General features: G+C 42.2%; 1 protein-coding gene across 6 annotated transcripts in view; it reads right to left on the bottom strand.

Moving 5' to 3' along the window:
• Positions 1-16,878, bottom strand: part of KCNN2 (potassium calcium-activated channel subfamily N member 2) — a 77,232-nt gene extending 60,354 nt beyond the window's left edge. For all 6 annotated transcript variants that reach the window (XM_068666356.1, XM_068666358.1, XM_068666360.1 and 3 more), the window contains exons 1-3: positions 16,842-16,878; positions 15,452-16,596; positions 15,274-15,369 (exon numbers count right to left, since the gene is read on the bottom strand). In XM_068666356.1, the coding sequence (XP_068522457.1) occupies positions 15,274-15,369; positions 15,452-16,596; positions 16,842-16,863 (1,263 nt within the window). In that variant the 5' untranslated portion in view covers positions 16,864-16,878. The remainder of the gene's footprint in view (positions 1-15,273; positions 15,370-15,451; positions 16,597-16,841) is intronic.
• Between the last annotated feature and the right edge of the window lie 245 nt (positions 16,879-17,123).

The raw sequence follows: 17,123 nt of genomic DNA, 5'->3' as shown, positions 1-17,123 counted from the left end.
CAGTGCACAGTAAAATGGGTTATGTTTGCAGACACAGATCACTATCAAGTTCCCTTGAATTGGCTGTACCAATTGCTTCTAAGAAAAATAATACTTGAAAGTGATAATATATTCAGCTGTCATATAATGATATTTAGGAAGAGAAAACATGGAAAGGAGAAAACACCCAAAGCCACAGGAGACCACAGATCCAGTAAAAACATTTCTATTTCATAAAATTATTAACATCTCAAAAACACATTTTTGAGGCAAGTTTTCATATAGTGATGTGTCTCTGCATTCAAATCATGGTGGATATCAAACACTCTGAAACAAGTACAGGGTTGTAAAATAGGCTGTGAATGACAACTGAATTGGGACATGACAAAAAAAAACACATATGGGTCAGTGCAGGTTTTCATGTACATTTTATATACTTGCAATTATGCAACCCACTAAATGTGAATTTTGCTTTTATTTGGGAAGATACAACAATATTTGTGAATGCCTGCTTGCTTGTATGGGTGTGTTTCCTATTTGGAAAGTGAGAAAGGTAGGTGAATGTAGAAGAGAAAGAACAGCTGAACAGCACAATGTAAAGGGCACATGCATGCATATACCCTCTCAGCTGCTTTCAGTCAATTCTGTTATAATAACCATGCATTAATCTTCAGATACTACTCCTGTATGAATAGAGAATGATGCTAGTAATAAAAAAAAAAAAAAAAAAAGAACATAATATAGTAGTGAACAAACTCTTCCTGTAGGACTGAGTGCTGCCCTCCACAGACAGGGCCAAACTCCTCCGGTCAAGGTCAAAGACGTTACACCTGCTCACAGCTTTCTGATTTATTATAATTATTACTTTATTGTTGAAATGTAATGTAAGTGCTTCATCAGTGTTCTGCAAGGTTCTTCAAATACAGCATTACCTTTTACTTCATCTGTATTCTATAACACAAATTTAAAAAAATATTTTCATCTGAAATTATCTAATGTATTTCCAGCAAGTCATATATCAAATTAAGACTTAAACCAATCTTTTACTACAAATAAACTTGATATTTGTAATGTCACAGAGTAAAAGCATAAAAATAAATATCAGATCATAGACATTTATATAGGTGCGTGCCTATTTACATAACACCTTGTTAAATTCATATAATTACAGATAAGAAATAAAACATTCAGAGTAGGCAGAATGCACAAAATAACAACTTAGATCAGAGACTCCCTGAAGCTTCTTAAAACAAAAGGAGAGAAGTTGATTTTGTAGATCATTAGTATATCAAAAAGATTCATAGCAAGTTACCACAGGATGCTGGTGAATGAAAAGCTCAAGGAAATCAGCCATTTTCTAAGGAAAAATAAACATACAAAAATAGTATCACTAGCCTGCTGAACAACTCTAGGGATACATGAACACAGCAGCAAAAGGGAAGCTACAAACAATGATAAAGTAGCATCAGGTGTACTCCTGGAAGCATTCCTTGCAGAAGGGAAATCAAGTGTGCTCACAAACACATTGTTGCAAATGTTTAATTTAAAAATCCATATTTAGAATGGTTAAAGACTGGGGTATTTAATACATCCAGAGTTATGACCAAACTTTCTCTTAGAAATGGACCCTGGAGGATATAGATCTAGTGCATATAGCTATTTTCTGAACAAAACTTACTTTTTTCAAATGGGCATGCTAAACTTTTATCAGTCATATATGTACACACTCCTACTTATAAAACTATAAAGTTAGATGGATAATTGTATATGTCCACTACTCAGTTTCAGTATAAAAATCATTGTTTGCATAGTATATTTATTTTATTATTTTTTTTTTTTACCTCTATGCACAAGTTTTTCAAAATTACCAATATCTTGCTATAAACCCTATGAATGTCAAAGCGTGTAAAGAAAACTTCATGTTAATGTGTGCGGGTGGCTAAGCAGGCTCAAAATACTTCACTCAAAGACAGTGTTAAACCTTGCAATCTCTGGAAGTGATGTGTAAAAGTCTCAGACCACTTACAGTCCTTGTGAACCATGTTTTCAGAAGTGCAGCATCAAAACCTGCACATTAAAATACACATGAATAATACATCACAATTATTCTGGCAGGCCAAACACATAAAGGAACATAACCATGAACACTTCAAAAACAAATATGTGCTTATCAACACTCTTACCAGGTTTGTCTACACCTTTTTCAACCTCTGTCCTTCAGATCATTACAAGAAAACTTACCCCAAATACTTTTTGATATTTTTTTCTCAAAAAATGGAACATCTATGATCATACAATCTTGCATGGAGTTAAATCGTAACTCCACAAAGCTAAATTCTGCCTAGACGTATTTTCCCTCTGTTTTAAATCATATACTGACAGTACTCTTTTTCGCTTTTCCTCTCCAAAAATACTCAGAGGCATTACTCAACCTTTTTCAATGAAACAGGATAGACTTTCAGCTCAATCATTTGCCCCAAACAACTGTGAAGCAGCTTAGCCCCTGGCAGCATACAAAGCCAAAGGACTATTGCAAGACTCAGCAACTTCTGGGTGATTTTGTAGAACCACAGAATCACATAAGTTGGAAAATGTAATTTCTTTTCATACAGTTCCCTCCATATCTATGTGCTTATATGCATTAGCAAACCACACAAGGTGAGATGCTCCAAAATCTGCTGTTCTTTCTACTCGGTAACATTCTACGCAGAGAACAGTGTTAAGAAATGACATCCGAGGACTCCAAAGGGAAAAAAATTATATTCCTAAATATCCAGATTTCTCTCCCAATGCTACAGAGAAGAACCCCCTGAGAAAAGTGTATTTACACATCCAACTATGAAATCGTCATAGCTTGTATATATAACAATATCAAATAATTAATGAGCTTATTACTATTAATAAAAAGGCCTGATAACAGATTTTTTTTTTTTTCATTTTAATTATTAAAAAGATATTTCACAAAGCATTGTCCTAATTTAATTTAGTTTGGAATCTTGCTCAAACACTCGAGATACTCAGTAGACCCACCACTGAGCAACAGAATTAAACTGATGAATAAGAAGTTCCTACGAAGTTTACTTCGCTCAGGTACTTCTTCATTGCAATATCATCCGTCATTTAACAGCTCTTCCACTATATGAGAGATTCAGATCCCACTCTACACAGATGCATAAAACACAATGAAAACAATTTCCTTAAGCTACCACGTCTAAAAGACTTCCATCCAGCACCAACAGCTCCCACAAGCTCTTGTGGCTGGGGCTGATAGTCAAAAGTGTTCTCCAAGCATATATACAGGAGAAGGACTTAATGAATTTCTGAAGACAACATAAGTGCAGGAAAAATAAGATAGGGAGAACAGTGGAGATGAGACTCCTGTTCCTTTTTTTTTTTTTGCATACGCATGCAAAATGGGAATATACATGTAAGTTATTTTTCTTGCTTTACACTATTTATCGTTCTGTTGCATAAAAAGTAAGGAAAAAAAAAAAGAAATGTTATTATGTAACAGCCATGTTTACTAGAGAACACGCTGGGTGACCCAGAACAATCCAGAATAGTTGCTTCGTACATTTGACAGCAATGGAAAGAAAAACATACATAGTTTTAAAACTCAGCTTTTTTCGCAACAATCGAAGGACAGAGCAAGGCTGTTTGGCTCTAGCAAGGTGCCAGGAAATGTTTCACCAGCTAAGCCAACCCAAATACAGCTTGTTCAGAACCCAGTTTCCATCAGCCACCACCACGCGCTGCACCCTGCTTCTCCTGACTCGCTCTCACTGCTCAGAGAGCGCAGCAGGACACAAGCTATGCCAGCATCACTACACCTGAAAGGGAAAGATGCAAAAAAAAAATATTGAATGAATTGCTATGGGTCCCTCTGCACTTTCACCAATATAAGCAAGTGGCCACCGTGAATGAATTTCTATACTGAAACAACAATTCCAAAACTTTGTGTTTGAAGAACACAGCATATCTGCCCACAAAACAACAGAGCTATTTTACTGAACTAATTTTTAGAATACATTGTGTGAGAAGCCTAATGGTCTGTTATATTTTCCCACATTTCAAGTACCTCGAAAATTAAGTAACTCTGATTCTACAATCCACTCGCAGAAGCAAAATTCACTGGGGAGAACTATCTACATTTCAATATTTTTATGTTGTTAAATCATTATTTTACAATTCTTCATTTAGGATTTGTTTTTCTTCATTCAGTACTAAAAATAATATGTTCTACAGATCACTGCATAAAGAACTGCCATCTCTCAAAACGGCTGCCATCTGCCACTGTTCCCAATGTGAGAGAAGCCTCACTGTCTTCAGGGACGATCAGCTTCATTACTACTAGGGAAATGGGAACCAATTAAAAAAAGGATGTATTTACTGAAGAAATTGGCAATATTCTTGCAAGTCAGTAGGGGACACAGAAATCAAAAGAAGAAAGGCTGAATCTGAAGCCAGACAAAATGAGCTTACTCACTTGTTCTACCAAAGGAGTGCACCTGCACCTGTGACTCTAAATTTGGGAATGTGTTTTTATGGAACAATTGGCACCAACACATCATATGTACAAGAATCTATCTTCTCAGTTCCTCCCTTACTTTTTATGTATGACATAAATACGCTGGGTATTTGGGAAAATTTGTGTTTGTTTCTTAACTGGTGAGTTTCCATTTAACTGACTCTGGTGTATACCCATCAGCACAACTGGAATTATAAAGTCCCCACAGTGTTTTCATCACCTCAGATACAGTTAAGTTGGGAGCTTCATTTGAGGATATGTTTAAAGTAACTTCAAATAATGAAATGTAAAGCCTAAGTATTTAACTGTTGTCCTACAGCGGGACCAATTCTTAGAAAACCAAGAATTGGGCAGCAGGAGAGAGAGAGTGGAGTTGTGAATTTAGAAATCTACATAAACATAGTCATGAACTAATCTTGTCTGCATGGAAGTATTCGTGCAACTGCCCCTGTAAATCACCCTGGCAGGTAAAGCTGGGAAAGAGCAGAAACAAAGCTGCTGTTTGTTTCATACCTGTTTCTCCTGAAGATCTGAGGTGAGCTTCTGGCTAAACCACATAGCAGATAAGGTCTTCAGACTGCTTCAAAGATTAAGTTAAAATATCTTTAAGAAGGTAACTTTCAACATCATATTAAATAATGTAGACACATGTTTCTTTCCAAGTATTTACCTGTATTTGTTTATGAGTAAAATGGTGATTTACTTGATCACTCCTAACTACGACTGAAACGGCTTCATCAGCACAAGAATAAATAAAAATAACAACAATAATTGAAAAATCCCATCATATTCTGTCAAATGCCTCTTGGCATACACAGTTCTTGCCGCTACCCTGTTAATTATGTGAATGTTACAGCTTGATCAAATCGGTCTAGTTTACAGAACTAGATGCTCTGTTCTCTAAGTCACTATTTTTTAAAGAAGTCTACAAATCAATAAGTGAAGCAAGGTCACACTGCATGCTGCCAGCCCTGTTATCTTCAGTGGTTTAAACACAAAGCTGCTACTCAAAATGTTTTAGACAGTTTTGTGCTCACAACCATCACAGTCAATAAGATATTCCATGGCAGCAAAAAGTCTGATGTCCAACAGTGAGCAAAGGATGACACCAGCCTACACCAACATACATACAAAAGCCACAGATGAAATGTAAGACTCACTAATTTTAGATAAGTTAACTGACTTTTCTAACCATAACCTGGGTATAAAAACTCATCATCTTTTCTACTTTCCTTGCAAGTGCTGAGAATGATCTGCCTGCTCATAGCTATACTGCTAAATTTCTCATCTGTCTCCGCTGCATCCCCTTCTGTTGGTGGAAAGTAGGCAAATATCTATTCATACATGTCTACAAAAGAAGATGAAGAACTAAATGTTTCCTCGCAAGAAAACCAGGAAAGCAGACTGGCTGTGGGTAACCTTCCTTCAATTTTCCCCCCCATGTTTGCAATTAAACTATGTTAAAAATACATGGAAGCTGAACTGAGAATACACGAGGAGCACAACAGATCTGCCCTACTGCATGAGGATTTAGTTATTTTAAACAATCACATTGCAGAAATCACAATAGAATGCAAGTTACTGGCTTTTACCATGAGCCCAAAACTGAATGAGAACAAAAGGAAAGGCTGGGCTTACTGTGAAGCCACTTTAGCCACAACACCATTCAGATCAGGATCGTATTTTGTAGTAGCAGTCGTGCTACAACATGAGCCAGAAGTACCTTTTCAGCGATACTGGAATTTGGATGAACTAGAATTCCTCCTTGATCAGTCCATTTCTTATGCCCAGGAACAGCTCTTGTACAAATATCCTACAAAAGAATCTGCAAGCAAAGAAGCCCACTACAATCTGGGTGTTGCAGCTCCATGCCCAAAACAGAATTTTCCAGCTACAGCAGAGAGAAGCTCTGTAGGGAAATGAAAAGCAGATAGAGCCTCCTTAGCTTATTCTTAAAACCATGTCTATTTGATAGTTTGTAAATCTTCAGGAAGAGATACTTTAATAATGACAAAGGTTTTAAGGATCAAACCATTAGCATCAAACCTCATATCATGAGGACACCTGAAGATATCATATCATGAAAACCTCTGAAGATCCCACTAAGTAAGACGCTTGAAAATTCAGATCATTCTTGGAAGTCAAAACACACCTTAAGTGTGCATGACTGGTGTAAAAATGTTGTGTTAGACATTAGTGATCATTGTTACTGGTCATATTGTTTCTGATGGGAAATAATTTATTGGCACACATGAGCATTCAGTCTTTCTACCACAGCCTCCTATGCATGTGTATTTTATGGATGCAATGGTACAGACTGAAACAACACTACCATGTAACTTTTATTTTTACTTAAAGACATGCCTCATTCCCTGGCTGCAACAGACCTTATTCTTAAAAATATAACGATCTTCTCAAAACAAGAAATGCCATCCACCCCCTAGGTTGAATCTGCTTTGTTGTAAGACTGAAGATGAAGTATTGCTGCACAACGCATCATTGTGGTGATGCTACTGTCAGAGGTCAGGGATAGGGTAGATGTGCTTAGCACTGTAGTAACACTACGTGACAGAGGTTGCAGAGTTATGGAAGAAGGAATAAACAACTGTAATAGGAATCAAATGCTTCACGGAATTTCCCAACAGTATCTCATTAGGGGATACTGTGGAGCACACCATTCATTTTGCTCTGCATTGTTTGGGACATCTGCTACAGCAGGCTGTTCTTGAAAGCTACAGGCATGGCTGGATGACAACAGCAGTATCTTATTTATGTGACAAATGACTGATCTGAGCATAAGAGCACAAGACAGACAAGCCTGAGCTTCAAATATAGATATAAAGCCTTCCCTAGATTACTTCCAGAGCATTTGAACTTTTAGTCTCAGCTTTTCCCTTTATAAAAACATCATAAAAACATCAACTTACAGAAAAAAAATGTGAGGATTCATCCACAGAACTCCTTTTGACAATGAAAAAGACAATACAAATGCTTGTTATACATGCATTCCTTTCTTTACAGGCTGATTTATACCTACCCATCAAACCACAGAACTGATGTGTTAACTGTTTACGGGAGACAGGCAGCTACGCTTAAACACTACAAGCAACAGTATTTATTGCACACCGCAGGTAAGAAAGCTCTGGAATCTCTATACCTACAGGTGACAATAATATCTATGAACGTAGGCCCACATGCATTTATTTCTCTTTTTTTTTTTTTTTAAAAAAAACTGCAAACATTCTCTTTTAGAAGCAAAACTTCTTCCTTTGCCTTCAATATCCTCTCGTGACTACCCAAACTCAGTACTAAACTAGTACTGTCCCTTCCTGCAGACGCATCCTTAACACTGGCAGTGGTTTTGCAAGAAAAATTACACTGTGAGTTACACCTGTATAGCCTTTTAAGTGTCCATTTATGATGCCCACAGTTCCTGTTCCTGTCAATAACTTTGTCGTGTGTGTTCACTGAGCAATCAATAACCTATTCTGTTGATCAAGAATGTAACACAGAACCCAGCTCTCCCCTTTCCATCATGACAGCTCTACAGTATTAACAAGCATAAAAGTTTAGAAGGTGCCCCTTTGACAGAGCAAGTTTTTCTTTTAAAACATATTATTCTTTAGGGGTGAGAGAGAAAAAAAAAATTTACTTTAAAAAGGACTAAGAGTGGCCATTTACAAATATGAAGATATTTAAAGCCTAGCCATTGGATTTAGTTTACATGGAATTCACAGGTGTATTTCCTTTTTGTCACGAAGAAGCTTAGTGTTACTTCTAAAGGGATTTCATTCTGAAGTATCCGTCAATCTTCAGCAAAATGAATGAGATAAGGAAGCAGCTCAGAAGGTGGATGCTGCTGCAGAATGCTTCTCCTCAGAATTCATCCCTCTTCACTCTTTCACACTGTATCTAACTTTCACACTCTTTTGTTTTTAAAATGTCAACATAAAACTATTTTCATTAAGGACTGCTCAAACCAATGAATGAGTACAACTGCAGGGACCATTCAAGAAGCAAGAGCTGAATGAATCATTAAGTTACAGTTGCATGATTCCTGGCATCTACATTAAAACAGTACTATATTAAATATTGATGTGCTGTATTAACTGAACATTTTTGGCTGCAGAAATATGGGTTCAGATGCATCTGTTTAAAGTGTAAAATTCATATGTTTCACCACAGTTCTTCCTTAAGAATTCTTTCCAAGCTGTAGATATGTTCTCATGACAGTCTCTTCTGATCTTTTGACAGTGATAAGAAATTACTTAATGCCACTCTTATTAAAATTATTGGACAAAGCCAATTTATACAACTTCAATAAAAATAAACTGACATGGATATTTTTGAATGAAAGTTTTTCCATTCATGTTTTCAACAAAGTGTAGCTTATATTATTTAAAAAACAAACAAACAAACAAACAGTGTTATTAAATATTTTTCTTTGTGTTGTCATGATGTGTAACTTCTTTCTTTTCAACAGACAGAGCCATAATTTATTTCCCCACAGAATTACTTGCTCTTCTGCATACTTAAGAGTTTATTTTCAGTTAATAAAAGGTAGTTTGTACAATGACCAATATACCCAGCTTACCTGAAAGCTAATTACAAGATCAATTACAGCCTCTTCTCTTAGGGGTAATTTACTTCTTAAAAGCAGCTTTATGGGCTCAGAGCAGTTATTCATCCTCTAGTAAGGGAGTGTGACAATGACTTTCATCATCAAAATCAAGGGTGAAAACAACTGACTGAAGTTGCATAGCAGCCTCCACACAGCTTTTTCAACCTCCCAAGTCCTATACAACAGCCACTCCTATCCTGATCTCTGTTCAAAATGGACCATAAGCATGTTCCAAATCAAATTCAAAGCCCTGAATACTACATTTAGTAGACCACGTACAGACCATAACCAGAATCACAAGAGCATTAATCTACATTTGTCAGGTTTGGTACACTTTTACTAAAATTTAGGTAAACCAGAGCTGTTGTCAAGCACATGACAGAATTTTCAGATCTGAAGTCCCTATAGCCAAAGGATCAGATATGTACAATACTTCTGTACTAAGATGCTCGTGCAGAATGTCTGAAAGATTGTAGACAGCAGTTATCTCTGCTAAACTTCAGCTAAACTATGCAATTAATGCAAATTCGTTATCTAATCTTTGTTTACAAATGCTCTCCTCCAAGTGGGGCAATAACACACTTTCCCCTACCTCATTACACACATCCTGACGAACTTCTAACAGCCCTAATAAAAACTGCTCAGAACAACAGCGCATGGGAACAGGCAATCTGAAGCATTGTCAGGCTCTGACCATCAGGTACATTCAGTGCCCGTTCAGTGCCCTGACCATCAGGTACAACGTCCTCATAGATATTAATGGTGGCTGTTGGGAATAAGCATCTTCTACATGTAACTTCAGCACAGAAGATTTGAGATGCTTTTGGATGTTGACCAACATTATAGGATTTCCTATCCTGCCTTCCGTGCCGTATGCACAATAGTGCTGCTTCCAAGAGACATCGGGCACTTGCACCTTCTTCTGGGTGCTCTGCAAAGATAATCTCATCCAAAATGTACCAAATAGAATTAAAAGCAAGTATTTTTCACATAAATATGCCGAAGTGTTAATTTGACAGATACGGCGCCCCTGGATCCCTACATGATTCTCTGCTGTATGGAACATGTACTAAAGGTGACTGGTAGCAGGTATTTTTAAGTTTGTAAATGAAGCTACTGTATCTTAACTCAAAACTGCTACATAATCAGTTTTGTTGTTGCCCGATCAGAGGTCTGTTGTAATAAGCAGAAAGAAACCACTAATTCTCAACAGGCTTTAGATCAGAATAAAATTATCACTCAAAGTTTATTCATTGATTTTCACCTGTCACTCAACTGACTTGCTTTTTTGTTTTTGCAGCAGAAGTTTTAGTCTCTGTTTGTTAGCTCCCATGGTTCAATACATCTAGGCGAAGGCAAGCTAGACTCTGTTTCTTTCGGGAAAAAGTCAACAGAGCACCAAAGACACAGCCAGTGAGCTGAATATGTACCATATACACTGAAGGTGAAACAACCAAACATAAGTTGGCCGGCATGAAATGCATTACTGCTTGTGATGAGAAACTGCAAGAGAGTTTAACTTCGTTTTTGTTAGTGAATGTGGGATTTTTAGGAAGAATTTTCTGTTGATGGCAGTAGGATGGTGAATGGCCTGTAAGCAGTTTTTATACTTATAGTATAAATATAAGTATAATAATAAAATATAGTATATCTTATAGTTTCCATATATTATGGAATTTATTCACACGATGTATTTATTAACACCCACTCTTGTTTCCTGGTACTGCCTGTTCCATTTCTGCAACTTTTCAGGAAACAGGTAAAATAAAAAAAAGAAATTCTTAAACCATCAACAAGACATTTGAGTTCCCATCTATGATAACTTTCCATAAAATTAAAGAAGATGGAAAGAGTTACATTCCAAATCTACCAGCAACACATTATTTTCCCCGTCATTTCAGATGAATCTGAGAACTAAAGGTGCTTGATCCCTGCAGCCCTGGAGGCTCTGCTGTGAAAGTAATGGCCTAACCTCAGCCTCCGAGTTTGCATGACCTTGCACAGGAGTTCTAAAATGTATTGCTAGTTCATACTGATGTAGAAGTGCTTAAAAATTGTCAATTCACATTAAAAAAAGGAGAGGATTTCTATTCACTTCTACAAAACAAAAACTTTCATTTTTTCTGTATGAGTGAGAGCATCTGAATCAGGCAGTGGGAAAAGAAGCTCAGATTTTGTGCAGGAGAGCACAGGTAATTGTTATTCAGGATAGGCAATAGAAAGGCAACATTTATTTACAGAAGGGATAAACTAAGTAGTCCAGCACCAAAGCAAAAGTATTCCAGTGGACATGGGGGGACTATACCTCCTTCCTGCAGCTTCACCATGTGAACTGCAATCCAACACTTCCTTAAATTCCATTATTAATCTAACAGCAAATTCCACTAGAGAACTGTGGAATGTAGTAGTAAGCTGTCAAAAACCAGCAGTTTTAACCATCTTGCATGCTGCTGCTTTAATTATGTAAAATAGCATTAAGTAACAAACTGTTTATGCGTGAAGCGGGTAATTAACACATTTTAAATTATTATGATGATTGGATAACACTACCTTCTTAGCTCTTCCCTCCTTCACCTCTCCAAGCTCTCAACTGAAGTAACAGTCAGAGAAAGACCTGTTCAAAGCCGGGATAATTATGAGTTACATCCTTCCTAGCAATCTTCCTAACACAGGACACTTGCTCCGCAGAAGTGAATCAGCAACCACAAAAGCTCTGAGACAGAGTAATGAATAGCCCACAGTCTCCCAGGTTTGATGTTTTTAAGATGACAGGCATGACAACAATGGACCAAAAGGAGAATAAGCAGGTTTGGGGTTGTCATTACACTCAGCTCCAACATCGTTAGAGCAGTTTGTGGTTTTGTGTTTGTTTGTTTCTGGGAGGGGGAGAGAGGAAGGGATTTTCTTCCTCTTTTCTGGAAAGGACAACGTAAGCTAAACCTGCTTCACTTAAACCTGCTGTTTTCATTCCACTACTGGCACAGCCTTAACACCAACTCGACTGATGAAATTAGCAGCCCCTGCTGCGGAGCTGGAACAACTAACACCACACAACCACCAAGCCCTCTCCTTTGGCCTTCCACGAGACAGCGCAGTGCCCGGACAGCCGCTCCGTCCCACCCGGGACAGTGTGGAGCCACAGCTGGGTGTCGGGACCCCCGTAGCACAGCGGTGCCGCAGGAGCCCCCTGCCACCCGCTGACCCCCGTCACCGCCCCGCACTGTGCCTGGAGCTGTCCTCGGTGCTGAAGGGGAGACAAGGAGCCCCCTGCCCCGGCCGGATGGGGTTGCCCCCAGTCCCCCTCCAGCCACGGATCAACTGGGAAAAGGAGATGCAAGCACAAAATTCATTCACCTTGCATCTCTGCAGTGCTCTTGGCTCTGGGGATGAAGCCCAGTGGGTCTTTGTAAAACTCCCTGCCAACTCCCTCAGATCATTTAGCCGGGCCGGGGAAGCCAAGAGTTTGGTTCTGCTGTCTGCATGACTTGTTTGCAGAGCAAAACGTACAGGCAAGGTCACGTTAATGCACAGACTACAGTCACCTGCTATGCTGCCAGGCACAGCCACTGGCTTGCAGGGCTGTTCGGACTTCCACCCATAAATCAAGGTCATGGACTACGGAACGAAAGGAGAAGCAGATTGCTGTTAGAAGGAGTTTTAGGTCGCCAGGTGTTTCTGAAGACTAAATCAGCAAGCAGCAATAATTATTACTGTCATCTTATTCCTCATCATATTTTCTTTCAAGATTTGTAGAAAAATCTACTTTTAGTTAGGGTGGTTAGTGTGCATCTGGGTATGAAGCATCCTGCGCTGCAAACAGAACACATCGATGTTCTACAGCGGAGTTCTTTTTCTCTCAATTAAATCCTGCTAGTTTACACAACACTCACTCATAAAGTCTAAGCATGTTTCAGAGAAGAATTAGAAAGGAAGGTTTAAACTTGCACAGGACTGACAAATAGGTGGTGCAAACAGTGCTCCAGGACACAACCAGCCATCTGTGGGCATGATTCTACAGACGTAATTCACAAAAGACTCTCTAGCAGGATATCTGTTTAAATTAGAGATAAGTTTGCCGTCAGAAAACAGTCAGCTTTAAAGATTATTTAAAAACCACCACATTATCAGGTTTACAGAGTATTTTCTTTTGCCTGGAATAGATCCACACCTTCCTGAGAAAAAGTGTTTTAAAGGTACTTCTTGTTTTGGGATGCCAGGTGTAACGCAAGTTTACCGCTGTAGATGGATGTACATTTTGCTCTGCGTGTTCCTCACCTTATTTTTAAAAAGACACGTCTATGTACAAAAACTCACTCTCCCAAAATTAAAAAGCTGTCAGATACAGGATAGCTAAGGGTGGTACCATGCTCGTTCCTTCTAACGGGCTCCCTGAAAACAGAACTTCCCTTCCATTTTCCAGATGAATGACAGAGCTCTTTGGGTCTGCAGCTCGCTCCAGGTCCTGCCATGGCTACTGCAGTCCCTCAGACAAAATCAGAGAGCACTACTGTTCTAACAGCAGCTATCCTGGTGTTCTACACTGTCAGGCAGCACTGAAAACTATGTTAACCTTGATTAAGTCACATGATTGCATAACTCCTTCCAAGCAGCCTCATACATGAGGAAGCTCTTTAAAACGACCAATACAAAAAGAAATTACATCTTAAGTTTTTTGTTTGTTTTTGTTGTGTTTTTTTTCCTGATAGATAATACATTTCTAAAAGAATGAAAAAATGTAACTACTAACCTGAAAAAAAAACAGGTCTCAAAGAAATTACTTAGTGCGAGCTGATGCACGTAGAAATCTACAGCTATTTGGTTATCCTACATGAGGATTTCCATTTAAAGTTTCTGTAAAATGCTTTGAGTAATTCAAACATTTGCAGCGCTTTCTTTCAAGGCTTGTTCTTAATGCTTCAAGCACCACTTGTAGAACAGCACACCAGAGAAGAAGGCTCGGACGTGCAGCAGCAATACTTATTTACACGGATAAAGAACCCTCTTCATCAGTATTCCGGTTTTTTATAGAGTTACCTTTTTTGCCAGAATACTTGCTTATTGAGTACAATATTATTAAACAGCTTTCAATACCTTTGATATTCACACAAAGAAACTGGGTTCTGAGCCAGAAATAGTTTTGCATGTGTAAGGACTTCACAACAGGATCCAATTTGGCAAAGAGTCTTCAGTAACGTAATACTTCTCTAACATTATCTTAAGAGCATGGTACCCTTTCACATTGGAACTACAGCATTCGTTTGTGCAGAAGACAGGAACTAAACAATCGTTAATTTCTCTTTTTACTGACTGCTACCACTGAAAAAGTCTTCTTTGCCCTTGAAGCCTGTCATTTCAGCCTGTCGCTGGAGGTGGTTCTAATTAGGAAAAGCAAAAGCAGGGACAGATCTACGAGTAAGGCATTTTTCTCTTCAGAACTTTGAACTCTACCTGTTGTATGTTTCAGTTCAACTAAAAACACGTATTTTAATGTCTTGGTCAAAATAATTTACAGCTGGTATTAGAACTAATTCTCTCGGGCAGAACCTGCGACAGCATTTGTTGGACTTATTCTACAGCCTCGGCCAGCACGTTCCCCCTACCCTTAGCCCTACCTTTCCTGACAGTTCTCCTCTGTCCCACTCCCAGCGGCTGCGGGGCGTTAAGTAAGACGTGTCGGACACGAGTCTTCCCCTGCTTTTTAAGTATTCTCCTGGAGCATGCTATACCTGAGGCAGCACAGGGAAGATCACATACCTCGCACCGTGCGGATGATTAACCTTGCCACCAAGAGAAAACACACGGCACGGAATTTAGTCAACGGGAAACAGGAGACTGTTGCTGCACCTCTGCTACAGAAGACAGCAGGCATGTCAGACGGAAAGCGTGTTATAACCTGAGGGCTAAGGGGTCCTACAGCGCGATGGCAGGTACCAGCACCGAACAGGCAGAGCATGTGCGTCCAGGCAGCCTGCTGTCTGTCTCCCCAGGGCTGGGATGCATTCACCGAACTCTGGTGAGCGCTGGGCTTCTCTCTGTGCTTTCTGAGCCAGCGGGAAGCGTGACCTGCTCACCGGCCGCCCCTAAAGCCACCGCCTCGCCAGCACGTCCCCGCCAACCCCCGTCCGTCCCCCGAAGGAAGCCTTACCTGGATCTCCCGCGCGTGGTACACGATGATGAGCCCGAGCAGGATGATGGTGGAGAGGCTAATAAGGCATTTCAGAGCGAGGGAATACAGCGACTCCTGCAACAGAAAGACAACACGGACCCTCAGACCGACGCCACACGGGGCCGGGGGCGGCGCTGGGGGGCTCGGGGCCGGGTACCTTGGTGTAGGCGCCCCAGGACAGCTCGGTCTCGATGACCATGACCACGATGCCGAACATGCCGAAGATGAGCGCGTAGTCGCTGAGGCGCTTGCGCTTCTCGAAGAGCGCGCGGCGGTGCCCCAGCTTGTAGCCGATGTTCTGGTTCTTCTTCTTGCTGGGCTTGCCGCCGCCGTTGTTGGGGCCCCCCGGGCCGGGTCCGGGTCCGGGTCCGGGTCCGGCGGGGCCGTAGAGGGCCAGGTTGTTGGAGTTGTTGTGCTCGGGCTTGGACACCACGATCTCGGGGGCGGCCGAGGAGGAGGCGGCGGCGGCGGCGGGGCTGGGGAGCGGCGGCTGCAGCGGCTGCGCCTCGGAGTCCATCTCGTGGAGGTTCCTGCGGGACGAGCTCAGGTTGCTGAGCGGCCGCATGACGCCGCCGTTGTACCTGCAGCTGCTCATGGCTATTTCGGTGAAGGGGTTGCTCTCCCGGCGCTGCTGCTGCTGCTGCTGCTGCTGGTGGAGGTGGTGGTGGTGGTGGTGGTGGTGGAGGTGGTGCAGGTGGGTGCTGCCGCTGCTGACACTGCTGCTGGGGCTGGCTGCCTGCTGCTGCTGCAGGCTGTGGCACTGGTGGTACTGGGCGAACTGGGGCGGCTGCCTGCCATGGCTGGACGGCGTGAGCTCGCTGACGTTCAGCTGGCTGCCCTGCCGGGACGAGGCGGCGGACGACAGCGGCGACGGCTGCGTGCGGAGGGCGAGGGGCGACGAGGCGCGGAGCAGCAGCGGCAGCTGGTCCCCGGCGGCGGCTGCCGCAGCAGCCCCGTAGTAGGCGCAGTTGTTGCACTGGAGGCACGGGCTCTGCTGCTGCTGCTGCTGCTGGAGGCTCGCCTTGTCCGCCGGCGGGCGCTGCTGCGGCTGCGGCTGCTGCTGGTGCTGCTGCTGCTGCTGCTGCTGCTCGGGGCCGAAGCCCGGCGGGAAGTGCCGCGGCGCCTCCATGCCGGGGCCGTTAAAGCCGCCGCAGGACCGGGCGGTGGTGCACCCTGCGCAATGCGTGACGGTCGGCAGGGGAGCGTCCTGCTGCCGCCACGACGGGCCCATCCCGGCTCCCGTAGCATCCGGGCGCCGCGTCCCATTGGTCGGCCCGGACAAAACAACGGGCATCACGTCACCTGCGGGGCGGGGCGGGGCGGGGGGGGGCAAGGCGTGAGCCGCCGGGGGAGGCGCCGGGACCCCCGGAAGGCCACGCCCCCTCCGCCGGGGCCACGCCCCCTTCCCGAGGCCACGCCCCCTCCCTATACACCCCATTACCCGTGGCCACGCCCACCCCGTGGCCACGCCCCCCGCGGACCCCCCGCCCGGGGCTTCCCGGGGCCGTCCCGTGTCCCCCCCCCGCCCCCCCCCGCTCCCCGCTCACATCTGCGCCGCCTCCGGAACATGGGCGCCCGGCACGGCGCGGCCTCGCCAAGCCTCGCCCCGGAGCTGTCCAGCGCCGCCCTGCAAAGGCAACAGCGGCACACGGGCGGCAACCCAAAAACAGCCCCCTCCCCCCCCCCCCCCCCCAAACCCCGGCGTTGTCTTTTTATTTTTCTCCGCCGGGCCCTTAAAGGCTGAAAAAAAAAAAAAGAAAAAAAAAAAAAGAAAAAAAAAAAGAAAAAAAAAAGAAAAAAAAAAAGAAAAAAAAAAAAGAAAAAAAAAA

The sequence above is a fragment of the Anas acuta genome, chromosome Z (assembly GCF_963932015.1).
Source record: "Anas acuta chromosome Z, bAnaAcu1.1, whole genome shotgun sequence".
Classification (NCBI taxonomy): domain Eukaryota; kingdom Metazoa; phylum Chordata; class Aves; order Anseriformes; family Anatidae; genus Anas; species Anas acuta.
This window is presented reverse-complemented; position numbering and strand designations above follow the sequence as displayed.